Source organism: Sus scrofa, chromosome 12, assembly GCF_000003025.6.
Source record: "Sus scrofa isolate TJ Tabasco breed Duroc chromosome 12, Sscrofa11.1, whole genome shotgun sequence".
Classification (NCBI taxonomy): Eukaryota; Metazoa; Chordata; class Mammalia; order Artiodactyla; family Suidae; genus Sus; species Sus scrofa.
The window spans coordinates 42,880,813-42,901,714 of NC_010454.4; the positions used below are offsets into that span (position 1 = coordinate 42,880,813).

Below are 20,902 nucleotides of genomic sequence, written 5' to 3' on the forward strand. Positions count from 1 at the left end.
TCCGACTAGGAACCATGAGGTTGCGGGTTTGATCCCTGCCCTTGCTCAGTGGGTTAATGATCCGGCGTTGCCCTGAGCTGTGGTGTAGGTTGCAGACGTGGCTCGGATCCCGCGTTGCTGTGGCTCTGGCGTAGGCTGGTGGCTACAGCTCCGATTTGACCCCTAGCCTGGGAACCTCCATATGCCGCGGGAGCGGCCCAAAAAATAGCAACAACAACAAAAAAAAGACAAAAAGACAAAAGACAAAAAAAAAAAAAAAGAAATACAAGGAAAAAATGTAAACCATGGGGGTAAATGAGCCAAGTACATTTTTTCATTTCATTTAGTGTTCAATTAATATTGCTCCTTTTTTTTTTTTTTTTCCAGCTATACCCGCGGCATAAATTTCTTGGGCCTGGGGTTGAATCTGAGCCGGAGCTGCAACCTACACCACAGCTGTAGCAACAGCAGGTCCTGACTTAAGCCACTACACCAGGCTGGGATCAAACTGGCACCTCCAGAGACAAGAGAGGTCATTAATCCACTATGCCACAGTGGGAACTCTAATATTGCTCTATTTTTTGTAAAACCACAAAATATGTACAATTCTCTTCCCATTTCTGTTTATCAAAAACTTCCTACCTTGAAAAGATAAAATGTGAAAAACTGTATTCACATTTCACAGATTTTATAAGACCTCTAGCATTTCTTATAGTAAACAAGACAATTAAAAACATGGTTTCCCTATATCTTTGATTTTATTCTACACACACACATTATTCTTGCACGCATCTGGGACTTAGGCTTCCCAAAGACTGGGAATTCTGTTTTCAATAACAAAGAACTACCTGCTATCAGACCAACCTTGCTATCGACAATAACTATAAATTCTATAATCGACTACCAGAAATAAAAATAAAAAGCCAATTACCTAAATGGACAAGAGAGTAACCCAAGGCAGAAAAAAACAGAAGGGAAATTAACACTCGGACAAATGAAACTGCCCTGGATGAATCTCTACTACACCTTTTAAAATTAATTTTTGACTAAGTTCAGGCTAAAGCAATGGTGGCTAAAGCTCGGGTAGAAACTCACAGTGCTACTGTATTTACATTTCACAGACTTTATAAGACCTCTAGCATTTTTTATAGAGTTGGAGTTAGCAAAAGAGGGTTTAAAAACAGTCAGTAAAACCATGCCTAAGGGAAACATATTCATAATGAACAAACCGATAGTCAATCTCAGCAGAAAAATAGAAACTATAAAAAAGAAGCAAATAGAAATTGAAAACTAGAAACTGTAGTATTAGGATAAAAACTTCAGCAGGTGGGCCTCAGGGAAGACAGGAGGTAGCAGGAAAAAACCTCAATAAACTTGAAGACAAATCAATATAAATGACCGGATCAGAAGTACAAACAGAAAAAACTGGAAAGGAGGAGTTCCCATTGTGGTGCAGAAGAAATGAACCTGACTAACATCCATGACGAGGAGGATTCAATCCCTGGCCTCACTCAGTGGGTTAAGGATCTGGCATTGCCACGAGCTGTGGTGTAGGTCACAGATGCAGCTCAGATCTAGTGCTGCTGTGGCTGCGGTGTAGGCTGGCAGCGGTAGCTCTGATTCAACCCCTAGCCTGGGAACTTCCATATGCCATGAGTGCAGGCAAAAAAAAAAAAAAAAGTTAATTAACAAAAGGCAAACACACACAGGAGTTCCCTGGTGGCTCAGTAGGTTGGGGAGCCGGCATAGTCACTGCTGTGTCTCAGGTCACAGCTATAGCAAGAATTCGACCCATGGCCTGGGGACTTCCACATGCCAAGGCCAAAAAAAAAAAAAACCCCACAAACAAACACACACATACACAACAGATACGACTACCATGCCCAAAATTAAAAAGACTGACAATAGTTGCCGGAATTCTCATACAGCAGAAATCTATTGGCAGATTCTTAAAAAGCTAAATAAATAACAAATAACAAAAAGCATTTGATTCAACAATTCTACTGATAGATTTAGCATGGAAAAATCTAAAAAAACATAATGTGAAGTGAATGAAACCAGATTCAGGACACAATATTTCCTATTATTTTTAAAATTTCAGAATAGATAAAAACAAATCTCAAAAACATTAGAATAGTTATCTCTGGTGTGGAGGGCAGTACTGATAAAAAGAGCCCAAGGGAACTTTGGGAGGTGCTGGAAAAGTTCTGTATTTTGATCTGGGTGATGGTTACAGGGATGTTTACTCTGTTCATACTTCTCAAGTTGTATACTTAAGTATGTGAATTTGCCCTCAATAAAGCTCTATTTACTAATGACCTAATGAATTTGGAGCCTAGTAAAAAAATCTGAATATTTGAATTTTGACAATATTTAAAGTAAAAAAAATGATGATCCGAAGTCTCCTAGGAGTCCCTGTCATGGCGCAGTGGAAATGAATCTGATTAGGAACCATGAGGTTGCAGGTTCGACCCCTGGCCTCGCTCAGTGGGTTAAAGATCTGGCGTTGCCATGAGCTGTGGTATAGGTCGAAAACACAGCTTGGATCTGGCGTGGCTGTGGCTGTGGTGTAGGCTGGCAGCAACAGCTCCGACTAGATCCCTAGCCTGGGAACCTCCATATGACGCGCATGTGGCCCTAAAAAGATAAAAAGAAAAAAAAAAAAGTCTCCTAAAACTCCAAAATTTAACATATCCCTTAGTCACCACATTTTAAAGTTATAACTAAATATTATAACAAACCACTTTTCATGTAATTGTGATATATAATTTTTGATTATCAAAATTAAAAACTTACCAGTGAAGGAGTATTAAAATTAATTTCTTCAAAGCAGCCATCAAACATTAAACTAAATGTTGGATCTATAGGCAAAAAATACATCTGTAAACATTAAGTCCACTTTTCTAGTCATATTTTTTTCTATAAAGTATCTATATTTCATCAGTAATGAAAACAAAATACCATGTCAATTATAAATCATTAAGGAGGAGTTTCCGGAGCTCCCGTTGTGGCACAGTGGAAACGAATCCAACTCGTGACAATGAGGTCACAGATTTAATCCCTGGCCTTACTCAGTGGGTTAAGGATCTGGCGTTGCTGTGAGCTATGGTGTAGGTGGCAGATGCAGCTCAGATCTGGAGTTGCTGTGGCTGTGACATAGGCCAGCAGCTGCAGCTCTGATTCGACCCACCCCTAGCCTGGGAACTTCCATATGCCGCAGGTGTGGCCCTAAAAAGCAAAAATAAAGTCATTGCTTACCTGCAAGTTAATATATTCATTTTATAATTACTCAGAAAAGAGGGGGGAGTTCCGTTGTGGCTACGTGGTTACTGAACCCTACTAACATCCATGAGGATGTGGGTTCAATCCCTGGCCTTGCTCAGTAGGTTAAGGATCTGGCATTGCTGTAAGTGGTGTAGGTTGAAGACATGGCTTGGATTCCTCATTGCTGTAGCTGTGGCATAGGCTGCAGCTGCAGCTCTGATTCAGCTCCTAGCCTGGGAACTTAACATGCCGTGGGTACAGCCCGAAAAAGACAAAAAGGAAAAAAAGGAAAAAAAAAATCCTCAAAGCTGCAAATCGATTGCAATAATTCTCAGTTTGAAAATGATCTAGAATCCTTCTCACTTTAAGAAAAAAAGAATTTACCAGCAGATTTATGAAGGAACATATGTCTAACTAAAATTTTAAGAAGCTATCCCAGAATATCTTAACTGAAAGTAATTAATTGTAAAATCACTGGTTTCTTACCACTTGTAGTAAGGATTACAGGTCTTTTCGTTGTTGCCATAAACGTTTTGACTGCATTCAAAAATCCAGCATCTTCTTCAAAAATGACATCAACCTAAGAACCATTTATTAGAATATTAATGTACTGAGTAATAATACTTATTGGATATCAGTTATGGATACACAGTAGATACACTATGTCTATTAGAGACCATGTTTATGAATTTGTGAACCAGTGTGAATTCAACCCTGTGGAAAACCAAAATGTGTTATTATAGGAGTTAAAAAGAAAAAAAATCAAACACTAAAAATCAAAGAAATGCAGTCACCTATAACTAAATAAGTATGGGTTAGAATGATTTCTATAAACACCTAAAGTATTGAATTACATTAACCGTATTCCTGAAAAATTCTTCTATTGTTGACAGTTTCATTCACTTTAATTTCAGACAGATACAATTACTCCTTCCTAGGCAACTGTACAGTCCTTTATGGTAAAACATAGAGTAATTAGGTTTTTACCAGGAGTTTATCCCAAAGGTATAACGCCATTAGCCTACCTCCTCAAAAAGAATAAGAGATGTTGCATTTTTCCTGTTGGGTTCCTCAGCCCCAAACTCTTTGACATTTGAAGTTCCTGTGTTTGTAGATTTAGTCGGAATGATTTGTTTCTGTTCAAAAGAATTTTTGATTCCTGCATAAATAAAATATTAACATTTTACAAAAAATCAACTTAAAAGAGAACATTGGATATTTCCACAGAATAAGCGCAAACTGAAATCTACTATCAAAACTGAAACAAAATATCAAGACTGCCATAGACAGGAACTTCAGCATAGCTGAGGTTTAATAAACAGCAATAGGAAGTCATGAAATATGATCATATTTTTATCTAGCAGGGTCTTGGTCAATTTAATGTCTTACCTTTAATGTTTTCCAGAAATGCTCCTATTTCCTCATTATTTTTTGGCTTAGAAGACACTTTAAAATAATTTGCTAAAGTTTTAGGAGGAAGTGCTCGCTTTGGTCCACTACTTTGTGGTGATGGTGGAGGAAGCTTTCTTGGTGATGTAACAACAACCTTCCTGGGGGAGCTTAATTTTTCTGCCAAAAACAAATTGTACTTAAAGACAAATATTCTAAAAATTAAACAGATGGCAAGATTGAGTTATCCACAGTCTGTATTTCTACTCTTGCCAGTTAAAATCAAAGATATGAAAATTTTTTCATTCTTACATTGAAATACTCTGTACACTCAAAAGTCATTGTATTGTTATTCTACCAGTAGAGAAGGTAAAACCAGTCATTTGGAAAAGAGAGTCTTTTCTAAAGAAACATACATTCTTGAAGCAAATACTGTTCATAATCCTCCCATTCACTCTGTCTACATCTGCTTGAGGTCAGAAGAGGCTGGAGGAAAAGCGATAACAGTGCATGCTGAGCACATTACGCATCTTCTCAGCCAACTTCACTTTAGCCTGCAGTACACTGATACTGCAAGCAACTGATAATCTTTTTCTAGATATGCTGTGAAAGATGGAGACAAAGTTAAAAATAAATGGCCGGGAGTTCCCACTGTGGCTCAGCGAGTTAAGAACCCAACACAGTGTCTCGGAGGATGTGGGTTCGATCCCCAGCCTCGTTCACTGGGTTAAGGATCCAGTGTTGCCGCAAGCTGTGGCACAGGTCACAGGTGCCTTTTGGATCTGGCATTGCTCTGGCTGTGGTGTAGGCCTACAGCGGCAGCTCCAATTCAACCCCTAGCCTGGGAACTTCCGTATGCTACACATGCAGCCATAAAAAGGAAACAAAACAAAACATGGCCAAGGTCTACTCTTCAGAAGCTCCATAGCAGCCTGGCATTTACCCCAGAGCACTCCCCTTGCTTCCCTCAAAGTAACCTTACTTAGTCTTTTTTTTTGACTTTTCACCATTTCTAGGGCCACTCCCGCAGCATATGGAGGTTCCCAGGCTAGGGGTCTAATTGGAGCTGCAGCCTCCGGCCTACGCCAAAGCCAGAGCAACTCGGGATCCAAGCTGCGACTGTAAGCTACACCACAGCTCACGGCAACACTGGATCCTTAACCCACTGAGCGAGGCCAGGGATGGAACCCCCAAACTCATGGTTCCTAGTCGGATTCGTTAACCACTGAGCCACGACGGGAACTCCCCCTTACTTAGTCTTTAACGTCCTAGTTATCACACAGACTCAGAGTGGGATCTTCTCTATGTACACCAAAAGCACACAAACTCATGACTGTGTCCCATTCTTTTTCTTTACCCTCATCTCCAGAGGCTTTACCGCATATCTTAGCACATCACAGGTTTTCAAAAAATTTGCGAAAATTTTGAGCTTGAAAAAACTACATAGACATCACTATCATGTCATTAAAAATAAGGCATTTTGGAGTTTTCTTGTGGCACAATAGGTTAAGGATCCAGAATCATCACTGTGGCAGCTTGGGTCGCTATGGTGGTGTGGATTTGATCCTTGGCCCAAGAAATTCCATATGCCGTGAGTGTGGCCAAAAATAAATAAATAAATAAATAAATAAATAAATAAGGGATTTTACCACCAGGAGAAAGGTATAATCTTAAAATAGGAGTTCCTCTTGTGGCGCAGCAGAAACGAATCTGACTAGGAACCACGAGGTTTCAGGTTTGGTCCCTGACCTTGCTCAGTGGGTTAAGAATCCGGCGTTGCCATGAGCTGAGGTGTAGGTTGCAGACGTGGCATACATAGGCCAGCAACAAGAGCTCCGATTAGACCCCTAGCCTGGGAACATCCATATGCTGCAGGTGTGGTCCCAAAAAGACAAAAGACAAAAAAAAAAATTTAAGATCATTAAAAGTAGGAGGGGAATTCCCATGTGGATCAGTGGAAAAAAATCTGACTAGCATCCATGAGGACACAGGTTCAATCCCTGGCCTTGCTCAGTGGGTTAAGGATCTGGCATTGCCACGAGCTGTGGTGTAGGTCACAGATGTGGCTCAGATCCGGCATTGCTGTGGCTGTGCTGTAGGCCAGCAGCTGCAGCTGATTCGACCCCTAGCCTGGGAACCTCCATACGTTGTGGGTGTGGTCCTAAAAAGACCAAAAAAAAAAAAAAAAAAAAAAAAAAAAAGTAGGATGACAAGTTTTTATGTATCTTTTGCTGATACCACAGGAAGCACACAGCCAAGCCCCTGCATGTATTCTGGCTTCAAAATGTAAATAAATCTTGGAGCTCCCGTCATGGCTCAGTGGTTAATGAATCCAACTTGGAACCATGAGGTTGCAGGTTTGATCCCTGGCCTTGCTCAGTGGGTTAAGGATCCACCATTGCTGTGAGCTGTGGCGTGGGTTGCAGACATGGCTCAGATCCGGTGTTGCTGTGGCTCTGATGTAGGCCTGTGGCCACAGCTCCAATTTGACCCCTAGCCTGGGAAACTCCATATGCTGAGGGTGCAGCCCTAGAAAAGGCAAAAGACCAAAAACAAAACAAAACAAAACACGTAAATGAGTCTAATCAAGCCCACAGATCTAACTGCCAGTTTATAAATTACAAGGAGAGGAGTACATGAACTGATGCCATGAAGATATAATCAGCCAAATCCAGAATGTGGGAAATTTTAAGACAAATGACCCATGTTATTCAACCAATGACATGAAAAGAAAGGGGGAGGGAGTTGTTAGATTAAAAGAAACTTGAGACATTAATCAACTGTAAGACGTGACCCTGAATTCCGATTTGAACAAACCATTTACATCAAGAGAATACTGAAATTAGTTAACTCTTGTGGTTAATTTTTGCTTGGTCTGACTACAATATTGTGGTAAGGCAATTTTTTTCCTTAGGGCTGCACTTGTGGCACATGGAGGTTCCCAGGCTAGGGGTCCAATCAGAGCTACAACTGTCGGCCTACACCACAGCCACAGCAACACAGGATCCCCAACCCACCAAGCAAGTACAGGGACTGAACCCACAAGCTCATTGTCACTAGTCAGATTCACTTCCACTGAGCCACAATGGGGACCTCCCCCCTGCTCTTTCTTTGGGGCGCTTAAGCTTTTTAAAAAGTCTATCACTTAAGCTACGTATTGAAGTACATACACATGGGTAAAATTAAGTGATTGTCTTTAGACTTGTTTTAAAACATAAAGTCTAAGAAAAAAAGGCATGTGAATATGTAGGAAAAGATTTAAAAAAGGAATGGCAAAATGCTGATTATGAAAATTATTTTCTTAGGTTTTAATTTTTTTAAAGGTTATGACTTAAAAACAATTTACTTACTTGGTGACTTGCCTATGTTGTAACTATTAAAAAAACAAGGTTTTTGTGAGTTTACACCTTGTTTGTCTACTTGATGGGACTGAGTAGCTTCCTTCAGTTGAGACAGAATTTGTCTCCCACTGCGCTGAGAAGAGGCATTCACTTCAAATATCTAAAAGGACACCACATAAAAAAAAAAAAGCAGAATGGTTTATGTTTCTTGTTTCAAGAGTAATTACTACATTAACATCCGTGTGCCACAGTCATTACCAACCTTAAATCCCAGCTCCTGAGCGCACGCATACACTGCAGCAGTTTTCCCCACTCCTGTTGGCCCTGTTATAAGAACAGTATTGCAAAGACGAGTCTCTTCCTCATCATCAGAACTGCCTTTGAAATCTATGCTATCCAATGGATCTGAAAAATCATACAAACGCACGTAAAATAATTGCTTAGGCAGAAATTTGACTTCACCAAACCCAGTGACCCAATCCCACAACTTCTTGCCAATCAATGTTGGAAATTTAATATGTAAAAACTACAAAACTAAATATAAAATACAAATGAAGGGGAGTCCATTATGGCTAAGCACCCAACTAGTATCCATGAGGATGTGGGTTTGATCTCTGGCCTCGATCAGTGGGTTAAGGATCCGGTGTTGCCATGAGCTGCAGTGGGTTAAGAATCTAAGAATCCAGTGTTGCCATGAGCTGTGGTGTAGGTTGCAGACGTGGCTCGGATCCCCTGTTGCTGTAGCTGTGGCATAGGCTGGCAGCTGCAGTTCTGCTATGACCCCTAGCCTGGGAACTACCATATGCCACAGATGTGGCCCTAAAAAAAAAAGAAAAAGAAACTAGTTAAGAAGCTTTATAAAAAATTTAGCTAATCTAACTCCAAAAAATGTTCAGTGTGATGGAAAAAAAAAAAAAAGACTCAAAATACCTTCCTGTTTCTCATCTCTTTTCCCCTTCAAATTTTGTCTTTCTTCCAATTCAGCTCTTCTTTTCCAGTCCTTCAACCAACTACCATAAGAAAATGTATGTTAATAAAAATAATTCACAGAACATAGATCTCTCTTAGACAACAGGTTGAACTGACTGTTGGTGGAGGTTAGGGTATACTGTTAGTTTTTAACAACGCCATAGTGCCTCAGAGTCACCTGAATAGTAAAACAATTTTACATGGGTGTGAATATTTTAAAATGAAGTAAATTTTGCCTAAATATACCAGATGATACGCACAAGGATCTTCACTGCAACACTGTTTTCATTAGCCTCCAAAAGAAAAACCTAAAAGTACATCAGTAGGGGAAAGATACCTTATGGTGGGCTCCCCTAAGAAAGCAGCACAGAGAAACTGTGAAGAACTGAGGCAGACTGTGTGATGGCATGAAAGACATCTAAGATGCAATGCTGCCATGTACACGGAGAGCGATTACGTTCTGGCCTGGAGCTCGACTGGTTAAGGTGAAATTCCAGCTCCCTCACTTTCGAGATGTGTGACCTTGGACAAGGTCTCGGCCTCATTCCTCATGAGCAATGGAATTTACCCTCACAGAATTGTTCTAAGGATTCAATGAGCCAAGAACGGTCAAGTATTTCGAACAGTGCCCATCTCAAAGTGTTTATTATTACGGGTCCCAATTCCTTGTATGAAATCCTTTGGGCCAGGTGAGTTTTAGAAGTCAGGATTTTTAGGCTATTCATTTAGCACATTCGCCACATATAACATAAGACCTCTAGTGGGTCAGTGGCAGTACATCTGTAATCATTTAATATTCCTCGTTAAAAATATATGAACTCCTACTAAGTGGGATTGATAGAGACGACAATAAACTTTCAATGTTCAATGTAATAAGCTTTTAACTTTCCAGAACTTTTTGGAGGTGGGAATTGTAGAGCAAGGATTATGATCTGAATTAGTACTAAAATGATTCATTTTGTTAGAAGGAAGGAATTAATACAAGCATAAAAATTTTTCTGGAAGGTTTTACAAGAAAACTTTGAAAGTCATGGACGTCCAGGGAGGAGAAAAGAGGCACGTTTTACTTTCCGCTCAAAATTCTTTTTTTTTTTTTAAATAAATATTTTACCAGGTGACATATTACTTTATAATTTCTAGATTTTGGTACAGATAAAATAAATGAAATAGTAAAACCAGATTCACAAACTATTTCTCAATTCCTTTACAAATGTTACCAACCTATGTAGCTTTTTTATAGCTAGTTCATTGCCTATGAGTTCACTGGAGTTCTGAGGTTGATACTTTTCTGTCCAAAGCATGTCTTCGGTTCCAGAATCTAAAGCAAAAAATAAGTATTAAAGTATTTTATTCCTTGACATAAACTTATATTCTCAGGCATTTACACGAGTGTTTCATGGAACAGTAAGTATCTGTACAAATATTTACATTTACAAATTGCTAAAAAGGCATTTTCAAAACTTAACATTACACTGAAGATTCTTCACATCAAAACCCTTCCTCCTTGGGAGGTCCCTGGTGCCTCAGTGGGTTAAGGACCAGGTGATATCACTGCTGGGGTTTGTGTCACTGTTGTGATGAAGATTCAACCTCCAGCCCAGGAACTTACACATGTCACGAGTGTGGCCAAATAAAACAAAACAAAGCAAAAAACTTTCCCCCTTAAAAGCTAAAGTCTCGGAGTTCCCATCGTGGCGCAGTGGTTAACGAATCCGACTAGGAACCATGAGGTTGCGGGTTCGGTCCCTGCCCTTGCTCAGTGGGTTAATGATCCGGCGTTGCCGTGAGCTGTGGTGTAGGTTGCAGATGTGGCTTGGATCCCGCGTTGCTGTGGTTCTGGCGCAGGCCGGTGGCTACAGCTCCGATTCAACCCCTAGCCTGGGAACCTCCATATGCCGCGGGAGCAGCCCAAGAAATAGCAACAACAATAACAACAACAACAACAAAACAACAACAAAAAAGACAAAAGACAAAAAAAAAAGCTAAAGTCTCATGATATTAAGATTTAAAAGTATAAATTAAAAATTTTAATAACCCGGAGTTCCCGTCGTGGCACAGTGGTTAACGAATCCGACTAGGAACCATGAGGTTGCGGGTTCGGTCCCTGCCCTTGCTCAGTGGGTTAACGATCCCGAGTTGCTGTGAGCCGTGGCATAGGTTGCAGACAAGGCTTGGATCCCGAGTTGCTGTGGCTCTGGAGTAGGCCGGCAGCTACAGCTCCCATTCGACCCCTAGACTGGGAATCTCCACATGAATCTCCATACGCTGCAGGAGCGGCCCAAGAAATGGCAAAAAGACAAAAAAAAAAAAAAAAAAAAAAAGATTTGTGGCACAAATGAAACATAATCCAAGGAGCTCCCACTGAGGCACAATGGAATTGGCGGCGTCTCTGCAGCGTCAGGACAAAAGTCCAATTCCCGGCCCAGTGGGTTAAAGGAAATGGTGTTGTCGCAGCTGCACCTACGGCTTGGATCTGATCCCTCGCTTAGGAAACTCCCTATGTTGCAGAGTGGCCAAAAATGAGAAAAAAAAAAAAAAAAACAGAAAAAACCCATATTCTAAAGTTACGTAAAGGATGACTTAACTCAATAGACTACTTTGGAAAAGACAGATAACCAAATGAGAATATGTCAGATTAATGTGAAACAGGTGTAAAGTAATAGGTATAGTATGATCCCAGGTTTCTGAAAAGGCATGTGTATTTAAGGAAGCACAGAAAAGTCAAAGACCAAGTACCCATCTGTTAAATGTGGGTATCTCTAAGACTCTGATCAGTGAGGCTTCCATTGATCATTTTATATTGTTTGAATGATGCAACAGGCACACTAAGAGAGAGGGGAGAAAAGAGAGTTTAAAAAAAAATTTTTTTTTTTTAAGAATTCTAGGACCAAGGAGAGAAAATCTAACTTACCTGGAATAGAAGACACTTCTGAGGCAGACTCTTTGCCATCATCTATTATCAAAATATCAGAATCTTCTACTGCTTCTGCTTCCACTTTACACCTTGTACTCAAAGCAGTTTGTTTCTTCCTGGATGTTTTAGAAAATAAACCTTTGGAAGAATCTAGCTTTATCCCACTGGAGTTGTTTCTTTTGCCAAGCTCTTCTGGTTCCCCAATTGTCTTTAATGGACTTCCTGAATACTCATTCGGTTTCTTTCTTTTGGATTTATGATTTTCCGTTTCCACTCGTTTCCTTTTGGTTTCTTTTCGACTGGCACTGAGCTCTAGTTGTGGGCTTTCTATTTGGGGAATTATAGAAATGCATGTGCTTACTAATCAACACAAAACAAATTTTAATACCCAATAATCTTAGTACCACTTCGAAATATCCAATAGTCTTATTACTACAAAATGAAAAGGCAAGAATCAAATGTTATACACTGAAAGCAAGCTGGATATCTTGTTATTTAGACTGCCTTTTGTACCAGCTATATAAACTGGCTCATCTAAGGTTTTCCTTAAATAAATTATTAATATTTTAACATAATTAAAGCTGTCTTTGGGTTGGCAACTCTAGAAGCTGTCAGGGGCTAACAGTGCATCGCACAAGATGCTTTACTTCAGTTTAATAACTCTCCCTGTCAATCATAAGCAACCTTCTCTCCATGGTGAACACTTCCAAGAATCAATGGCTAAGCTCCGTGTTTTCAACATGAAAGTGTTCATGGAAATGATAATTATCACTAACCTTGTTTAGGATGACACTCAGAAAGTACCTGGTGCTCAGTTCGTTTTTTTAGAAGCAAAGGGAAGTATTTCCTCAAAGAAAATTCGGGATTTGACCACCTAATTTCCTCCAGCAAAAGATTTCTTACTTCTTCAGTCAAATCTTTCCTCCTCCCCATAAACTGTAATAAAAAATAAAATGCTCAATTAGACCCGCATCACCTATTAATCACAACACCACCAACTATTTTTTGTCTATAGTAAGTCTATGTCAATGTAGGATTAGCTTTAGTCCCTAAAAACAATCTCAATGGCAAAGCAGCATTTGCATAGCTTTAGAAGGGCTTAGTTCATATTTTTATTGTTCGTTCTTTTCAACTAATTGTATTTTATATATATATTAGATTATAATGCTGACTTACAAAGTATCCAAATGTGCTATATAATCTAATATTCTTTTGAAACTGGCCATCATTAATTCCTAAGATGCTTTTAAAATGCTAGGAGTATTTTAAAGAGATGTGTACTTCAATTGGGATTTACCTTCATAAACTGGATTCTAGGAAAAGATGAACTTCAGGCTACAACAGATATCCAAAATTTTTTCCCTCTGAAATACGTGAAGGAAACAACCTATAATGGATGACCCCTCTAAAACGTACCATAACAGCAGAATTATTACTTTTTGAATTTGAATTCAATGTTGAAAATTCGCCAAGAGCCATAACACATCTTGAGAGATCTATTACTTGAGTATTCAGGTCCTTAAGTTTAGTTAAGAGAGGACAAGTGGGTGGTTTCAAATGCCACAAATGGCACCCTAAAGAAAACCAGAAAAAGGATGTTAATTACCTTCTTTCACATCCTTATCCATTTATCAAATGCCAAGTAAGTAAACATGAAAAGACTAGACAACTACCTAGTTAACAAAAAAATACCAAACTCAAATGAGTACACGGGAAACAAAATCCTCACCTCCAACAACTACAGTTAATAAAAATTACCTGGTCTTCCCTTCCAATTATTAAAAATAAGCAAATATTAGCACATTCTCTTTTCCTTTGAAATCAATCTTGCTACTCCGGTTACAAGTTTTCAGGGGTGGTTAGCATCATGAAATCCAGACTCTGTCACTTACTAGCTAGGCGAGCATAAGCATGATCCTAAACCTTAGTTTCTTCACCTGTAAACTGGGGGGTGACAAGTATAATACTCAACTTCCTAGAAATGTTATGGGGATTAAACTAAATATGCACATGAAGTGCTCATAAGAATGCCAAACAAGGAGTTCCCCTGGTGGCGCAGCGCAAATGAATCCGACTTGGAACCATTAGGTTGTGTGTTCAATCCCTGGCCTCACCCAGTGGGTTAAGGATCTGGCGTTGCCGTGAGCTGTGGTGTAGGTCACAGATGCAGCTCAGATCCTGCATTGCCATGGCTGTGGTGTAGGCCGGCAGCTATAGCTCCAATTCGACCCCTAGGCTGGGAAGCTCCATATGCCATAGGTACGGCCCTAAAAAGTAAAAAAAAAAAAAAAAAAAAAAAAAGCCAAACAATAATCGATGTTCAACAATTTTTAAGGTTCTAAGAGAGAAGTCCTCTGTGCTTGCCTTGTCTGCCCATCTACAAACAGATTTGCTGGGCTTTACAGTAGTTCTCCTGTGAAAATGTATTCATCAAAATCATAACTAACTAAACTGTAAGAAAATGCTATATAAAACTGAACTAGTAAAAGTAACAAGAAAGCCTTCATCAACTGAATGGCCAGTAGCAGAACTGGGAAAATGTAAAAATGGAATATTATTAGAAAGACTGACTGGGAAGTCCCCCCATACAAAAGAGCCCAAAGGGCACTAAATAAAACTCACAAGCTATCAAGGTTAGAAACACAAGAAAAGAAACAGAACAAAGTGAACAATTCATGAGTGAAGGGAGTGCACCAAACCAAACCACAAACACAGCTAAGAAGACTATAACTTTTTGTGTTGACAGGAAAAAAACACACACACGCACACAAAAAAAACCCCTCTAGGTAGGAACCATGACAAAGCAAAACTATAAGGCTTTGTACATTATCAGTAATTAAAAACTATATAAGTAAAGAAAGACTGTGGTTGCCACAGCACTTGACTCCAAAGAGAATTAGATTAGGATCAAGCTGGTACACCCTATGAGGTTTATGCAAACAGCGCGCTCCCGTGCACGAGGCACCTGAGGAGAGTGAACCAGAGGAATGAGACACTGATCCTTGTTACCAATCCCAGGAGATATTCCAGAAGATACTTCTGTGGTACTAAACAGCAAAAGCAAACAGACTTCCTTCAAATATTCAACAGCAGAGTGGACATGGGAGTTCCCGTCGTGGTTCACGGGTTATGAACCCAACTAGTATCCATGAGGATTCGGGTTCAATTCCTGGCCTCGCTCAGTGGGTTAAAAGATCTGGCATTGCCATGAGCTGTGGTGTGGACTGCAGAGGTGGATCAGATCCCGCACTGCTGTGGCTGTGGTGTAGGCTGGCAGCTGTAGATCCGATTCAGCCCCTAGCCTGGGAACTTCCATATGCGACGGGTGCAGCCCTAAAAAGCGAAAAACAAACGAAAACAGGAGTAGCCAAAGACAGGGCTGGAGCTCCTCTGAGAAAAGTCTTAAAGATGATCTCTCCACACACAGACCGTGACTTAGGGCACAGCGTCTGTCTGGACAACCTTGTTCACTTGAGGTCCCACACACGAGCCTGACCTCACCTGGCATCAGGAGTGAAGGCTCAGGATGCCTTCAGCTTTCCTGACCCACCTCCTTCCTCAGTCCAAGGCTGGAGAGGATGAATCACTGCTTTAAATTCCCACTAGCATCCCCAGAAGAATTAAGCTTAAACCTTTGTCTCACCTTAAACCAACTTACATAATTTCATGTTACTTCTAGCATTTAAAAATATTCGATAGTAATAAACTCACCATCATCTTTTTGCTGAACATGAATGACTCTCTGGAAACTGGTACTCACTGCATTGTACACACCTAATGCAGCAGCTTTCTTTGCAATTTGTCGTTTCAACAAATCTGGCAAACCGCTCATGAGAAAGTCACGCTTTGCTTTAAACTGCACATCGCAGGCCTGAGACTTTTCAGACACATCTTGACTTTTAAGAAAATGATGTGAAGAAAAGGAGAGGTAAGGTTATAAATACTTAATAAAAAGTCTATCGATCTTAAAAAATTAAATAAAAATAAGTATACACCGAAAAAAATGACTTGAAGGACATTCATCAAAATGTTAACAGAGGCTATCTTCGAGTGCGGGTTTTTTTCCTTTTTTGTTTTAAAACATACATTTATAAAACAATCAGAAAACAAAATCAGTGCCATATTTCTAAAAGTTAACATGAGAACTTCTAAAGTAATATTGTTTCCAATATAATAGCAGGAACCCTAGGGCCCTCAGCATTGATGTCTCAGTTTTACTCGGCTTATCTTGCATTGCAAAGCAAAAGAATCTTGACTTCAGTGGAAGGGGGATGATGGCGCGGTGGAGGGGAGAGCTTAGTGCTGGTATAGGACAGCTTATAAAACCCTAGCCTGCCAAATAGAGAGTGAGAACTGGAATATTCTCTACAAGCAGAAACTTGGGTTGGTAATTTAAAATAGGCTACAAAAACGTCTCTTTTCTGTTGGAGGGAAATGAAGAAGATGAGATCAAAAGCCAGACTTGAGAGATTAATCCCAGAAAAGAGATGTCCATTTCTGACTATTAATTGGAGGGAAGGACTAAAAGAAGGGTGAAGTAGCTATCTTAGTGTGTGCCTACAGAAGTAGGTAAACTTTACGAAGGGGGTACAAAGTACGAATAAAAAATATACATGCTTTATATATGTTACACAGTATATATTGTAAACACAGGTAGATATACTTTTGGATGTGCGTATGTGTGTATTTCCTAGCTTTATCTACAGAGAAAGCCTAGAAGCCCTGATACCTCAGGAGCAATGTAACATAAGCACCTCCACTAAATGGAACCAGGGCTCCTTGGCTAAAAGTCCCATGACAGTCCTGGAGCAAGGAAAATCAAAGATGAGCCTGGAACATCTTCCTGCTCAAGAAAGTAAGAAATGCTCAATAAATGGGTATGCATCAAGGGGTCAGAGAAACCAAGCTGAATGGCCAAATGAGAAACAATTTGAGCAATAAAATAAATAATATTAATGAATTAAAACTCAGAATAAAATAGGAATCCATGAGTAAATGAGTAAATAGATAAATGAGAGGAGATACAAAAGCACTTCCTTATAGAAGTCAGCTCACAAACAGAGGCAGAATGACTGCAAGAGAGAACTACCATTTGACAATGACAGTAGCATGGCTAATTCAGGTGGAAGGTCTCGGTGTCAAGGCTAATAACAGGAGGTTTGATGAGGAACAAGATATTGGCGTTATCTTAGGATACCTTCCCACAAAATATTAATCAATTTCCAACGGAAAGGGTGAATCTAAGGTGGAGAGTTGGCAGATACCAACACATCCAGGTGATCAAGGTTGGCATCTTCTGGGCCAAAATGGGTCAAGGTCATACTTGCCTCTTTACATGAAGCATAACAACCAAGAGCAGGGCACTGTTTTTGTGGGATCCTGACAAGACTGTATGACCTAAGTCCCATCACAGGGAAACACCAGACAGACCCAGGCTGGGGTCATCCATCCTACAGCATGTAAGGTCTGCATTCTTTAATAAAAATGGTCAGGGATGTGGGAAATCTTGAAGAAAGGGACATGGGGGTTCTCTGTCATGTTCTGGCAACTTTTCTTAAAATTATTTCAACATAAATTATTTTTAAAATTCTTTCACGGTACTCAAATTTAGAAACATAAGAATAACTCCAAGAAATCTAAGCATAAATGACCCAAAATTTGGAACTTTATTCCTTAAAACCATTCTGCTGGGTAAAGCAAATGCATATTAGATGAGAGCATTAAGTGAAATAAATGGCAGACTGTGGGATCCAAGATTAAAAAAAAAAAAATCGTATTTCTAAAAACTAGAAATCAACAAGAGGAAATTAAAATATCATTACAGGAGTTCCCGTCATGGCGCAGTGGTTAACGAATCCGACTAGGAACCATGAGGTTGCGGGTTCGGTCCCTGCCCTTGCTCAGTGGGTTAACGATCCGGCGTTGCCGTGAGCTGTGGTGTAGGTTGCAGACGCGGCTCGGATCCCACGTTGCTGTGGCTCTGGTGTAGGCCGGTGGCTATAGCTCCGATTCGACCCCTAGCCTGGGAACCTCCATATGCCATAGGAGCGGCCCAAGAAATAGCAACAACAACAACAACAAAAAGACAAAAAAGACAAAAAAAAAAAAAAAAAAAAAAGAAAGAAATAAAATATCATTACAGTAATATTAAATACATGAAATACTTAAGAGATAAATTTAACACAACATGTACAAAATCTCTATACTCTATACTGAAAAACCAAAGAACGCTAATAAAAGAAATTAAAAACTTAGAGATATATACCATGTTCTTGGATCAGACAACTCAGTATGGTCAGGGTATCAATTACCTCCGAATAATTTAAAAATTTAACGAAACCATCATCAAAATCCCAGCAGACTTCTACATGAATGTTCATAACAGCTTTATTCACAGTAGCTTAAAACCAACAAACCAAATATCTACTACACAGGTAAAAAGTGGTATATCCATATAACAGAATAATACTTAGCAAAAATAAAACAATGAAATACATATATTTGGCATGAATAAATCTCAAAACCATCATACTGAGTGAAGGAAGCCAAAGAAAAAAGAGTGTATATCTACGATTTCACTAACATAGAATTCTAGAAAATACAAATTAATATACAGAAAAGAGACTGGTGTTTGACTGAAGCCGGGACTAGAAAGGAGTGGACTGCAAAGAAGCATGAGGAGAATTTGGGAGGGGAAGAGAAATAAATCAGTGTCTTTACGGTAGTTGTGGTGATTTTCACTGTGTATACAACTGACAAAACTCCCTAAATTGTATGCCTTAAATATAGTTGACTGTATATAAATTAAACCTTGATAAAATATAAAATTTGATTAAAAAAAGAAAAACCCACAATCATTAGAAACCTAGGAGAATGGCTAAAATTAAAAAGTCTGGTAACGCCGAGTGCTGGCAAGAATGTGCGGCAACTGCCATTTTCACATACTGCTGGTGGGAATGTAAGATGACCAACCTCCGGGGAATACAGCTGGGCAGCTTCTTATGTGAAACACGCACCTACCTTACGATAGGGTAATTCCACGTCTACGAATCTACGCAAGACAAATAAGAACACTTGTCCACACATGTGTATAGGAATGTTCATAGCAGCCTTATTAACAATAGCCAAATACTGGAAACAATCCATCATAAAATGGTCATTAATAAAAGAATACACAAATGGTGGTATACTATTTGGCAGTAAGAAGAACAGACTTCTACTGATACTGCAATATTTCTTCGACTGGAAGAAGTGTACCTCCTGTATGATTTCCTGTTGCTATGAAATTCTAGAAAAGGCAAATCACATGAACAGAAAGCAAATCGGACGTTGCATAGCTTCGGCAGTGGAAGGCAGAGATTAACTGCAAAGAGGCTCAAGGGAAATTCTGAGTGATGAAATGTTCTCCATCTTCATTGTGGTGACAATTACATAGCTGTGTACATTTGCTAAACCTCAAACTGTTTACTTAATATGGGTGAATACAACTGATTGCATATTATACCTGAATAAAGTTGATTTTTTGAATTATTTTAAATGGATGTTTTTTATGTACTAAGCAAAAGCAGTTAGACACAAAAATATATACATAGAAAGTTTATGGGCAGTTCTAAAGAGACAGGACTAACCAATGGCAATGGAAATCAAACTAATCAATGTAAGAGAAATCTGAACAGTGGTGTCCTTTTGTTGTGGTGGTGCTGGTGGGGATACAGAGTCAGTGACCGTTGTTTAGGAGTAAAAGAAAGATGTGGTATCTTTTTTTTTTTTTCCTTTTTTGGCCATCTCACAGCACATGGAGTTTCCAGGCCAGGGATCAGATCCAAGGCACAGTGGAGGCCTAAGCCGCACCTGCAGAAATGCTGGATCCTTAACCCATTGGGCCAGGCTGGGGAATCAAACCCAGGTCCCACTGCTCCCAAGACATCACCCATGCCACTGAAGTACTGATCCTGTTGCGCCACAAACTTGACATAGTGTGTTTATCAAAACTGTATGCTTGGAGCTCCTGTTGTGGCTCAGGAGGCTAAGAATACAACAAGGATCTATGAAGAGGTGGGTTTGATTCCTGTCCTCACTCAGTGGGTTAAGGATCCAGTGTTGCTGCGAGCTGCGGCACAGGTGGAAGATGTGGCTTGGATCCCGCATTGCTGTGGCTGTGGTGTAGGCCGGCAGGTGCAGCTCTGATTTGACCCCTAGCCTGGGAACCTCCATATGCCACAGGTGCAGCCCTAATAAAAAAAATAAAATAAAATACTGTATGCTTAAGATTTGTGCATTTAATAATATGTAATTATACCTCAATAAAATTGAAACAGGAAAAATAAATAAATAAAAACTGAATTCATGATGTCCCTAAACCTGGTCTTCCTCCATCGTGCCACCCACTGGCAGAGCCCAGAATCTGTGTGCCTTCCTTTTCACCTTCCCCTTCCCTCCGCCCCCACCCCCCATGTCCAATTAATCATCAGGGCTTTTAAATTTATCTCCTAATCACAACAGACACTGCAGAAATACAAACAACCGTGAGAGAATACTATGAATAACTGTATGCCAACAGATTTGACAACCTAGAAGAAATGGACACTTTCTAGAGACTTATACTCTGTCAAAACTGAATCAAGAAGAAACTGATCAACTGAACAGACCTATCACTAGAAATGAAACTGAATATGTCATAAAAACACTCCCTACAAATAAAAGTCCAGGACCAGATGGCTTCACGGGCAAATTTACCAAACATGTAAAGAGGAACTTACACCCATCCTCCTTAAACTTTTCCAAAAGGTTGAAGAAGAAGGAACGCTCCCAAAGACATTCTATGATGCCACTAACATCCTAATTCCAAAACCAGACAAAAATAGCACAAAAAAGAAAACTATAGGAGTTCCCGTCGTGGCCCAGTGGTTAACGAATCCTACTAGGAACCATGAAGTTGAGGGTTTGATCCCTGGCCTTGCTCAGTGGGTTAAGGATCCGGCGTTGCCACGAGCTGTGGTATAGGTTGCAGACGCGGCTTGGATCCCATGTTGCTGTGGCTCTGGCG

The 20,902-nt window shown here is 39.8% G+C and overlaps 1 protein-coding gene across 1 annotated transcript in view; it reads right to left on the reverse strand.

The window, feature by feature from the left end:
• ATAD5 (ATPase family, AAA domain containing 5) overlaps positions 1-20,902 on the reverse strand; it is a 45,734-nt gene that overhangs the window by 6,108 nt on the left and 18,724 nt on the right. Inside the window, exons 7-18 of the mRNA XM_021067456.1 lie at positions 15,568-15,752; positions 13,273-13,430; positions 12,633-12,792; positions 11,854-12,183; positions 10,164-10,260; positions 8,904-8,983; positions 8,236-8,378; positions 7,983-8,133; positions 4,633-4,812; positions 4,269-4,402; positions 3,730-3,823; positions 2,776-2,840 (exon numbers count right to left, since the gene is read on the reverse strand). Of these exons, the coding sequence (XP_020923115.1) occupies positions 2,776-2,840; positions 3,730-3,823; positions 4,269-4,402; positions 4,633-4,812; positions 7,983-8,133; positions 8,236-8,378; positions 8,904-8,983; positions 10,164-10,260; positions 11,854-12,183; positions 12,633-12,792; positions 13,273-13,430; positions 15,568-15,752 (1,777 nt within the window). The remainder of the gene's footprint in view (positions 1-2,775; positions 2,841-3,729; positions 3,824-4,268; positions 4,403-4,632; positions 4,813-7,982; positions 8,134-8,235; positions 8,379-8,903; positions 8,984-10,163; positions 10,261-11,853; positions 12,184-12,632; positions 12,793-13,272; positions 13,431-15,567; positions 15,753-20,902) is intronic.